At 44.5% G+C, this 12,127-nt stretch overlaps 1 protein-coding gene across 1 annotated transcript in view; it reads right to left on the reverse strand.

The window, feature by feature from the left end:
• LAMA3 (laminin subunit alpha 3) overlaps positions 1 to 12,127 on the reverse strand; it is a 1,062,926-nt gene that overhangs the window by 67,055 nt on the left and 983,744 nt on the right. Inside the window, exons 52-53 of the mRNA XM_078687418.1 lie at positions 11,665 to 11,823; positions 8,733 to 8,929 (exon numbers count right to left, since the gene is read on the reverse strand). Of these exons, the coding sequence (XP_078543544.1) occupies positions 8,733 to 8,929; positions 11,665 to 11,823 (356 nt within the window). The remainder of the gene's footprint in view (positions 1 to 8,732; positions 8,930 to 11,664; positions 11,824 to 12,127) is intronic.

A 12,127-nucleotide genomic window follows, 5' to 3' on the forward strand; every position in this document is an offset into this window, starting at 1 on the left:
TCACACATATTATCACTGCTGCCCCTAATTTTTCTATCTTGGGCGATTTTAACATCCAGCTCGACGAGCCGGAGATTTCCCCGTCGCGGGATCTTATGGAAGGGCTTGATACACTACAGCTCACTCAAATCGTAGCTGGTCCTACTCACACTGCTGGCCATATGATCGACCACTTTTTTACCAACCTCGACAATATTCGTTGGGAACAGTCGCTCTTTGTTCCTTGGTCAGACCACGCTCTGTTATCATTTCTGTGGTCACCCCCTGACCAAAATCACCCAGTCAGATTAACAACGAAGCTGAGCCGGATCTGGTCTAGACTTTCGCTGGAGGACTGGGTTACCCACCTGTTAATATCCCCGCCTCCCCCCTGTGATAGCCCTGTCACGGCCAACTCAGCCTTTAATAGTTGGTTAGATGCCTCACTTGATCTTACTCTTCCCAAATCAGAAGTCTGCCACCGCATTGGATCCAATAAAAAACCCTGGTACTCTTGCGAATTAAAACAACTTAAGCAGAGTTGCAAGCTGCCTGAAAGAAGCTGGAGGAAAGACTTTTCCGGTGACAGCAAAGCTAAATACAAACTGGCAGTACGAACATATAAAAACCAAATAAAAGTTGCACAAGCCTCTTATTACCAGGGTAAAATTGAGGCTGCTGTCAACTCCCCTAGGGACATTTTTAAAATTTTCAAATCTTTGGTGACTCCCCCCCAGCCCTCTGTACACATCGTCGGATCCCCATAAACGTTGCGATGACCTTGCGAATTTCTTTGCCTCTAAGGTGGCAACTATCTACGCTTCGCTCCATCGTAGGGAAATCATCTCTCCGGCAGAACCCCCCGCACTAACTGTTATGCTGGAGTCTTTTCCTTTGCTTGACCTAGCCACAGTCAAAGGACTTTTGGGGAACCTCTAATCCGGCTCTCCCTCTGATGTCGCGCCCCCATCTGTTCTTAAGTTGGCCTCTGCAACTGTCGCACCAGTCATTAGGGATGTCATCAACTCTTCATTGTCAGCGGCCATAGTTACCCCCTCTGTGGAAGCAGGCTAAAGTCAAGGCACTGCTAAAAAAGACCAGTCTAGACCCTGACGACTTGTCAAATTATCGGCCCATATCTTTGCTGCCTGGGTTAGGTAAGATCGCAGAGAAACATGTAAACTCTGTATTATCCTCGTTTATTGAGTCCAACGAAGTCTTGCATCCCACCCAGACGGGTTTTAGAAGTAGGCAGGGCACCGAGACCGCCTTGGTGGCCGTAGTCGAGGAAGCGAGAAAGATTGTTGACTCGGGAGGCTGCGCAGCAGTGGTCTTGCTGGACCTCAGCGCAGCCTTCGATACGGTCAACCATCTGCTAATGATCCCGCGCTTAAGGGAGGTAGGAGTCGCAGGGACTGCCCTTAAATGGCTCAGCTCCTTTTTTGCTGACAGAACCTTCGCCGTGTTTGAGGATGCAGCAAACTCTAGACAGATCCCCCTGCAATATGGGGTTCCCCAGGGTTCGTCACTGAGTCCCACCATGTTTAATATCTATATGAGGCCTTTGGCTGACTTAGCCCTCCCCTGGGGAGTTCAACTGGTCACCTACGCCGATGATACGCAGTTGGTTGTCTCCCTCTCACGCACCGACGCAGCTGAGACAGTGATAAATAATCTTTCCCCCTGTCTCTCTGAGGTTCTGGCATGGATGGACTTCTCCTTCCTGAAGCTTAATGGGGCAAAGACCGAAATCATGATGCTAGGTTACAAGGCCCCCATTAATCTGGATCCTTGGTGGCCAAAGTCTCTGGGCCCTCCTCCTCCTCCTCCTAAGATCCAAATTAAGAGCTTGGGTGTATGGTTGGACCCTAGTTTGGGTTTTCAAGTGCAGGCACGCAAGGTTGCGGCAACATGTTATGGCCTGCTTAGATCTCTAAGGAAAGTCCTGGACGCCTTCTGTCCCGTTTGACTACGCGAATGCGGTCTATTTGGGCGCACCATTAGGTACTATTAAAATCTTGCAGTCTGTCCAGAACTGTGCGGTCCGACTCCTCACGGATGTCCCTAAATATAGTTCTGCTAAGGCGGCACTGCAAGCTCTGCACTGGTTGCCGGTGCAGGAGAGGATCCGCTTCAAGGCCATGTGTATGGTTCACAAGTCAACCATCGACAATGGCCCGGCCCTTCTACGCCCTATGTTTCTTCACCACCAGATTCCTTGATCTCTTAGATCGAACCACAAAAATCTTCTGATAGTCCCTAGGGTCAATCGGACACATATGGGTGGCCGTCGCTTCTCATTTCACGCAGCCAAACTTTGGAATCAGCTTCCTGACTGCATTAAGCTGGAATCCAACCATCTGGCCTTTAGGAAACGGCTGAAGACTTTCCTCTTTCAGTGAGCGGTGTTTCGTGCTCGGTCTAAAAGCGCTGGGATGCCCCCGGGTAGCCATGCACTATACAAGCACGTAATCATTCATTCATTCATTCAAAACAACAGGTGAGTGTTTGGACAATACATGGAGAGTAGCAGCCAGCGTAAAATGGAATAACTTAACTGACAGTAAAAACTATTCACCTTGTGAAAAGAAGAAAAAATGTAAACACATTTCCTTCAGTCAGGTAGTCATTTGTTCTGCTGAGGTAACTAACAGATTACAGCCGTGGCTAGCCAGGAGGTGGTCACTGTATGGATAAGCGTTTCTTAAATCTGATTCAGTAATAAAAAGAGTGGATGCCCTATAAGGATGGTGCAAAACCAAGGAAAGACCAAGGTCGTCATCTTTGGGACCTACCATCAGAAAAAGAAAGCACAATAGCATATGGGCAATGTGCAAATTAAGACGGCGGAGTCATACAATTACCTAGGGGTCTGGCTGACAAAACGGGCTAAGGCGAATGCCCACTTGAAACATCAGAGCACCAAGGCTTACAGGGTCATACATCTACTCAAGCAACTAAACCACCACCTGATCAGCCCGACTGCAGGCCCAATACTGAAGGTTTTAGGAGTGAAACTTCTACCAGCAATCAGCTATGGCCACCAGTCCTTACCCGGGTCACAGCATGTTTGCTTAAATTTAGCACAATCCAAAGCATAAAAAACAGTGCTTCAAATTCCAAGGTCAGCAAGGAATGCAAGGTTAAGGCTGGAGCTAGGTGTGGTGAGGCCAGACTTGATGTGCCAGGGGTCCTTTATAAAACTCTATCTCAAGATTTTAAGGGCCCCAGCTAATACACTAAAACACCAACTAAGATCTACCTTCGAAGAGACATGTACACTCTGGCACACTGCCCCAGTGTATGAGGCTGGAAATTCCTATGAACACATGGAAAAGAGTCATAAATAAACAAGTGAGTGAAATTTTATTTGACCTGGACTGTAAATCCCTCTGTTCAAGTCCACACTTAGACCCGATGAATAGTTCTTACACGGCAGGTAAAACCCAGACTTACTTAAGTGACGCTCTCACTCTACCAGCCCGAAGTAAAATTCTGTCCATGAGATTAATCACCTTAGGAATTGCGGACTTTAACCCTGCATGGGCCCGAAAACTGTAGACTCTGCCCATACAAGAGGGAATCATGGCTGCACCTTTTTTGCTGTTGCCCCAATCTCATCAATGAACAAAGGTGACTATTGCGCCCGATTTGTACCATCAATGGAATAAAATCCTGTAGCGAAGCGTCAGCCATGTGCTTTTCCAAGTCCAGCATGATGACCTTAGCAAGAATGGGGAAATGTATCCACCACGTCAGGACTGCCTTAAAAAGGCAAACAAATGAAATAAAACTCTGGAGAAGTACATTATAAATCCAGTGAAAGACTGTTGAAGGGATCTCCATCGTGCATTGATGCCTTTTTGCACTTCCAGCATTTCCCCCAAGGAAAGCGTCTCACAGGATAATAGATCAGAGGTCAATGGGAAGGAGTCAAAGCTTTACAATGCTACCCATCCTCACAGAACAACGCGGGATTCTGGATTGCCACCAAAGCCACACCTCCATAATCATAAACTCTGGTGAAGATTGATTGTGGTGGAATTGGGGAGGGGAGGGTAATCCTTTTATCAAAATTTTTTTTAAATTTCTCTCACAAACAACAGTTGTTAACCATTTCTTTAGCCGTAACATGTTGATCACTATTACGGTAATGATTTTAATTAATTGTAGTGAACAATAAATACAAAATTCTGCATGCTTCTTACATGTCCCAAAGACCATGAATGCCAAAACTTAAAAAAACAGAATAGTTTCCTCTTAGTCCATTTTCGGCATGGACTACAATAGTCTTGCCATTAATGGTGCGAAAGTGCCACCTATTGAATCAATAGCTTCTAAAACACCCACCAGAGTGTAGAGAAGGGGTAAGGTGGCATGTGGCTGCCAGTAAAATCAAACACCAAGTCTGCATGAACATAGCTGTTGGCTATAACCAAGGCTTGGAATCCAACAGCCAACACACAGCCGTGAGAGGGGAAGAGGCATAGCATTGCCCAACAGGAGGGAGAACGTTTGAAAGGCCTGGACTGGGACAGACTCTGACGCAACCTGCTCGGAGTTCATTGTAGTTTGTGGAGGGTTTGGACTTTGTGACACTCTCCATAAAAGAGCCTTGTTTAATGTGCCAGTCTACATAATAGAGCCTTGTTAAATATGCCAATCTATGTAATAGAGTCCTATTTACTGTGCCAAGACAGGAGAATAAAAGTTAGATTGAGCCATGTTAACTCATGACAGAAGCTAATTCTTTTGATTTCATGAGTCAAGCTTGAAAATACCTTACAGTGATTTAATGTTTAAGGTAAAAATGAATATCAAGTGCTGTGAAGCAGTTATATAGACAATACAGAAAAGTTAATCATGTGAGTGGCGGCTCTGCAGGTGAGCACTGGTTTTGAAGGCCTTTTTGCCTTCTGCAGAGTAGTTGTGCCATCTCCTGTCCACTAATTTGTACTGTTCTGTGACATTGACAACACATATTTTGTGATACATTGGACCTGACAGAAATAGTCCACTGGAAATGCTTTATAACTTTTTATTGTTAGTCATATCTGGTGACCTTAAGCATCTTAAGCACCAATTCTTTAGACTTAAGTGACGTCTTACTTATCTCCATCTCTTTTGCGGCAGTCATTGCTGTTTAATGACAACAAAATAGGAATATTGCTTTCTATTACCAATAAAGAGCACCTTGGAGGGGGACAGTGAGGACACTGACATTTAGAAAGGCGCTCCATTTTTGGAAGAAAAGGATCATCTTACCATTGAAGTATCAGACAATACGACATCTCTCTAATAATTATGAAATGTTTACTGTTATTATAGCTTCTTCTTTTTTTACATATTTTGTTTTTTATGCATTGCCTTATATAGTGTGAGCTCAACAGGAAAACGAGCTGTTTAATTGGGGTAGAGATTTACAATGGAAATTGGTGTACACGTTATTTGTAGCAGCAGACAGATGCAATGAGGGGATGGAAGGCCTGCAATAAGCAGGGCTAGAAAGCTTACAAGATAGAGGTGTGACAAAAACACACTGCAGGCACACCAGGTCACATTTGCAAAATATCAGAAGCACAGGGGCGGTAGTGTGAGTGCCTTCACTACCACCATCAGAACAAGGGGTCTCTCTGAGTGTGATCACTGTTCCTGATTCTTCAGCAGAATAGTGCTGCAGAAAAGGGAAACCACCATCTGGCATCCGCACTAATCACACCATGGATATAGACCACCCCACCCTAGTGCCCCTTACTTTGGGCTCGATTTTCAGAAAAGTTAGAAAAACTACACCACCAGATTGACAACTTTGTATGATTACAGATGTTCACATTTTAAGAATGCTCGGGTTTTCCAAAGTACAACTAAGCATGTGACAGTCGTAGGTTTTCAGGTGTACTCCTGGAAAAAGTTTGTGAATCTGCACTTGTGACTCCGGAGAGGCAATTCCTCATGCGCCTATACGCAGTCTACAGCTCCATATTGGGAAATGACTCTGCATTTGTGCAATGACATGTTTTCTTTTTTTTTTCCCTTGGGGAAAATATGTTCCCCTGGGAACCTCTCCCGCTACACCCTTGCCAATTCGCGGTGTCCTTTTCCAAGCCCATTTTCATCACAGAAAGGGATTTACCCCTGTCTTCAACAGAGGTACATTTCTGACCAGTTCAAGGGTGGAGGTGGGCCAGAGAGGTGTTAATGAAAATCCTCAGATGGTGTCCCCAAACTTTCCTGTGCATCCCTTTCCTGGAACGACCACCCCTGTACACTTAGCCGTGCACAATATTAATGACACCGTGGTTGGGTAATGTTGAGCAAGAACAGATAGATACATGAGTGCATGCTCATCTGTTGTGTTTCCCTGGCACTTGTAAACCAGGCCATGCGTGTGTGCGTAGCACGCTGAATGTACACCTGCCAGATGCTTTAGAACAGGGGTCTCCAACCAGTAGCTCGGGAGCTACTGGTAGCTCACCAGCACTCTCAAAGTAGCTCTCAGAGGTGAAGCCAAACCAAGCCAATCTCAGAGATTCTGTGTATATTAAAAAAGACAGCACTCCTCATTTCACTACCCTTAAGAGTTAGACAGCCAAACCAATGGCAGGGCCTGTTGATAACACTCAAACGCACACTGTGGTGGCCAATCAATCAATCAGGGATTTATAGAGCGCACTACTCACCTGTGAGGGTATCAAGGCGCTGGGGTAGTGTGTGGGGGGATTTGGGCAGCTCAGGTCATTCAAAAAGCCAGGTCTTGAGTCTCTTCCTGAATGCTTTATGTGTGGGGCTTCATCTGATGCTGATGGGGAGTTTGTTCCAGGTATTGACCATGATATAGGAGAAGGGTGTGCCTCCTGTTCTGGATCTGTGAATGCAGGGGATTTCAGCCAAGGCCTGGTCAGCGGAGCAGAGGTTTCTTTTGGGGGTGTAGAAGGAGATTCTTTTGTTGAGGTACTGGGGTCCAGTGTTATGGAGGGATTTATAGGCGTGTGTGAGCAGCTTGAAGGTCACTCTTTTTTCGACGGGGAGACAGTGGAGGTCTCATATATGCTGGGTAATCTAGTCTTCTCATGGGATGGTGAGGATGAGTCTGGCTGCGGCGTTCTGGACAGTCTGAAGTTTGTGGAGTAAAGATTTGTTGATTCCAGCATAGAGGGTGTTCCCCTAGTCCAGCCTGCTGGTGATGAGTGACGGTCTTCCTGGATTCAGGGGGTGGGTCTATTTGAAGGTCTTGCTGAGTATGCTGAGGGTGTTGAAGCATGTGGAAGCTGCAGTGTTGGCCTATGGGTCTGCCACATGAGCCATCTTTGTCCACTTTAAATCTACCTAAGAAGGAGATTGGCCATTTTATCCGCCCTGCTCGATCAGTTGCACAGTGTGTGCCATCAAAGAATAGTAGCAGCAGTAACCAGGGCTGACCCACCAAAGGGTGTGACTGCAAGAACTAGAGTGAAAATGTGTTAGGTGGGAGCATGATCAACCAAAGAGCTGAGGAGAAGAGAGTATGCATCCAGGGCAGAGAAAATTAAAAGCATAACATTCATTTTTGTGTGGGTGTGTTACATTGTGTCCTTCCCAAATAAACAGTGTTGATTCCTTAAAGCTACTCCTAGCTTCAAGGACTGCCAAATATGTATGCTGGTCTCCATCATAAGAGTATTATCTCTGACACAATTGTGCCCATTCATGGTATAATTGTGCCATAGCCATAATATTTTCGTCCTTGACTATTTTGGGCATACAAGTCTAGTAATTACATACTTGCTGCCATCACTGACATATTAAGAGCATGACTGGCCTTCCTTTAGCCATTCCTGACAGAGTGGCAACCGCTTCTCCCATAATAATGGCCATAACTGATATATGTTGGGCATCCAGCTGTGGCACAGTGGTAGCCCTGGTTTAATGGTGGGCATTATTAGCATGACAGAGACATTCTTAGTGTTATGGTGAGGAAGCATGGCCTATGATTCCAATACCTAGGTATTTGAAGCATAATTTGTCCATGAGAGGGATTTTTACATGGCGGTACTCAATGAAAACAAAAAGATGATGTTTAGGGACTGTGTATTTTCTAACAATGAAAACTGATTTGATTTTTAAAGGAAAAAATTATGCTTTTTCAGAAAAGGTTTCTTTTCTGCAAAATTGGGTTTTATTTGCTCAAAGTGGAAAGGGATTTTGATTCAAAAATATGTGTATTTTCAAAAATTAATATGCTAATGAAGACAAAATATTGCAATTCTAAAACACATTTAAAGTTGTTCGCTGAATGATAATTCAATTTGAGTTGGGGAGACTTACTGCAGTGGTAATACCCTTTGTGGCACACAGAATGTGATGATTTGAATTTTACTTGATTACAAGCATTTAAAATTGATAAACGTCTTCCAAGCATTCCGCTGATAACTTCACCTGGAATTTTTGGGTGGTTACTACTGATAATCGTGCTTAGGGTGGTCATAGTGTAATGTTAATACATATCATCAACATTTTACAGTGATAAAATATGCTAGTAGCTCAGCAGGACTTTTTTTGAGCAGAATTAGCTCTCACTACAGAAAAGGTTGGAGACCCCTGCTTTAGAATGAGGCCCTTGCTGTCTGCCTCAGCACCTGGGATGCGCACTCGCACCCACGTCACAGCGTGACGCAGCAGTCAGGACAATCATCGTGCACGCAGGCGCCTGGGGGCCGCAGGTGCGCTGATCCGGCCTGTCAGCGCGCGCACTCACGCGCTCACGGTGGGCTCACCTTCACGTCCTCCAGCTGCGCCGCGTTGTCGCGGTTGACGTTCTTGGCTTCGTTGGTTCGGCCGGTGGCCTCGCTCAGAGCCTCGCGCAGGTCGCTCATCTTCGCCTCGTACTCGTCCAGGGCCTCCCGCACGCCGTTTGCCAGGTTCTTGTTATCCGCGTGCTGCCCGGCCAGCACCAGCTTCACGCGGCTCAGGACTGTGGGAAAGAAACACACCGGGTCGGGTCACAGGGGCCAGATAACAACAAGCACTGGCAAGCCAACAGGCCTGCCTCCATTCATGTGTGCATCATGTGTAAAGTACAGGAAGTGAGGCAAACGGACTTTTAGCACTGCACTATCAGTACGGCATTCTTTGTGAGGACAGGACAGACACACAGACAATGAAGCTGTACATGAGGGGACTTCTTGTTACATGAAATGCTACGTTTCATGTTTCTCTTTTGACCATCTTACTACTGGTATTACCAAAGGGCTGCTTTGCTTTTTACCGGACCTAATGACTACACAGAATCTGCATCGACAGAGATGTACAGAATGTCTTCATTAAATGGTCTGGTTTTTTTTCTTTTTGAAAAAGCTTTATTATTCCTTTTATTACACAACCATAATGCAACAGTGGTAATTCATACAGAGCAGACAACATTGAACAGAATTTTCCAGCAATACAACAGGAATAGTACAGCTTTAGTGATGCCTCCTCGTCCTCTTTACAATTTTCCCTTTATCATGAGAGGGGTGCATTTCAAACATCACTTCTTACACGTGTCTACCCATGTGTTAATCTTCTAAGCTCACATTCTACCTGCTCTCTTTTATACCATTGATAACTTATACCCAGTCCTTTAACTCTTCAGCCAGCTGAGAAGTTTCCAGATGCTGTTCCCTATACCAGTTTACTTTACCGTAGTTACTGGTCCTCTCCAGAGCGTCATCCCCACCTGTCCACTGCGGTCAGGTGTCGGGGAAGTCTATCAAGTCATGGACATTACTGCCCACTTATGAGATCCTTTGTTATTTTTTCGTCTGTTCTGTGTTTTTGATGTGGATTTCCTCTGCTGTAGCCCTTTCCACCAAAGTCATGATAGGCCTGGAAAAGGGTGCAATATTTATCCACCCAATATATTCCTACACCACTGAGTTCATAATTTGAGTGTGATAATGAGCACCCAATAATGATTACTGTCTGAAATATGGGACTCAGCATGTGGTTATTGTACTCACCACACAGAAAGTCGCATGCCACTTTATTTGGGAATGAAAGGGGAAACCAAATTGCTAGTCTTCAGGAAATCACTTAAAACCTGGTTATTCAACTGTTAATTGGTGTCCCATCTCTTTTCAGAAGTTACCTTTTAGAGACTAGCGCCTAGACACCCTCGGGTAAGGAGTGCGCTTTATACATTTTATTTTCATTTAATTTCATTGACTTGGCATTTTCCTACCGTTATATCTGAGGAGGTTTTACCTCTTGAAATGCATCTGGGCAATACGTGCAGGGGTGGAGGGCAGTGTTTATCATACAAGCAGGAGTAACTGCAGATGCCACAATTAATCTAACCAACAGTAACCGGGATTTAAGTCACCTACCCACTAAATGTTCTGTTTATGAAAAGGAGCATTCTAGCAACTGTTTCGTGACCCCATGATATGTTAGTGAACAGTGAGAAACATTGGCCCCTTCGCAACAGAAAGCCTGTGGTACTGGCACTGGGAACTGGATGAGACTTCCTTTTAAATCCACTGAAATCTTAGTCATAGATAATGTAAGCAGAGCTGACACGATGCACGTGAAGAGATATATGCGATACTTATTGTAGAGCAAGGAAAGTCCTAGGACTTGATGTCAGGTGGCTTCCTGTGCCTCAATGGGGACGTTCTCAGGTGGTTATGGGACCAACTAGTAACACTCTTTCCCTCCAGTGTTTTCAGTGCTTAATTTGAAGTGGTTTCCGGTGACTGTATTGCCAACACCGGCACTTATTACAGTCTGCCACATGGTGGCACAGTTTATCTGATTTAGAGATGAGCACCACAATAATTGTTTGTTAATTCAATGTACATCAAAGATGACTAATAATACCTTCCGCTCAAGCCATTCTTATAGCTTTTCATTGATTGACTAATGGCGTGAAACAAGGTCTTTTAGCTGAGACAGATGGCAAGATATGTTCATATCAGGATATGTAAGATATTCCGTACATTTTGAACAATAAAGTTACATTTTAGACATTTTTTATACCAGATTTTGTAAAACTAAAAAATGGTTGTTTCCTCAATTTTACCACCACAAGAATATCTGTGATATTAGCACACTCATTGCAGAATGTCATAGCGTTACATTATTTAAAGTAGTTTGTATTGCACCCAATTCGTACTGCATTGTCTCTAGAACCAATCAAAGCAAGGGAAGGAGTGAGTGAGTGTTGCCTGCCACCGGCAACAATGTTTTATTGCAATATGTATTTTGAGATGGACATGACTTGAAAGTTGTTGGACAGCAAAACAGAGGCCATCCAACCGAAGATAGGGTTGTCACTTGTCAGGGAGGAAATGGCTGGCATGAGTGACTTTGTTATGTCTCTGACTGACGTAGCTATAGTTTGATGTTTGTTTGCTGTGATTTGGTATTTTGGAGTACAAAATCAGCAACACCCTTTGAGATCAGGTCAGGACTGATGCACCACGCGAGTGCCCGGAAGCTTGCACAGAAACAAGATGCAGTTGAACCGGAAAAGAAAATCAGTAAAAAAACACTGCAGGTGCTGCCACCTCACTTATACACATTTCTCTACTAAAAATACACACAGAAAGCTAGCCCTTTCCAAGTATTAGCAAGATTGTTGCCATTTTTCTCTGGCATATAATTGGTCCTTGTCTTAAAAGGGAAACTCTGCAAACCCTGACTAGAGCTGGGGTGGGGTGCACTTACTCGCTCGGGCCTCCTCTCTCTCCTTGTCGGCGTTTCTTTGCTGCTTGTTAAATTTGCGGTTCCGCATTTCATTCATCATCCGCTCGACTTCCGACATTTTGCATGCGGGGTCACCGGAGGGCAAGGAACCGGAGTTTGTTCTTATTTCATCCATCAGAACTAAAAGAAGAAAAGACCATTAAAGTGGAAACCAGCTCCCACACTCAGAGGCCATTTTGTAGATTCTGGTTGTTATAACCAAGGTCTATGACGCCCATAGCAGCAGAAAACACGCACACTTTTAAATGTTTTAGCAATTTTTAAAATCAATTTTAATATGTTCCCAATAGCTTAAAATGAGGAAGACATTCTGCACCTACTTGGTTTGTCTAATGTAACTGCAATATAAAAGCTTACTTCTGGAAACAATATACCGGTAGACTTCTGTATGCTAGTGCATCTGTAGATATTAATATTAATGTAA

Source organism: Lissotriton helveticus, chromosome 4_1 (genome assembly GCF_964261635.1).
Source record: "Lissotriton helveticus chromosome 4_1, aLisHel1.1, whole genome shotgun sequence".
NCBI classification, from domain to species: Eukaryota; Metazoa; Chordata; class Amphibia; order Caudata; family Salamandridae; genus Lissotriton; species Lissotriton helveticus.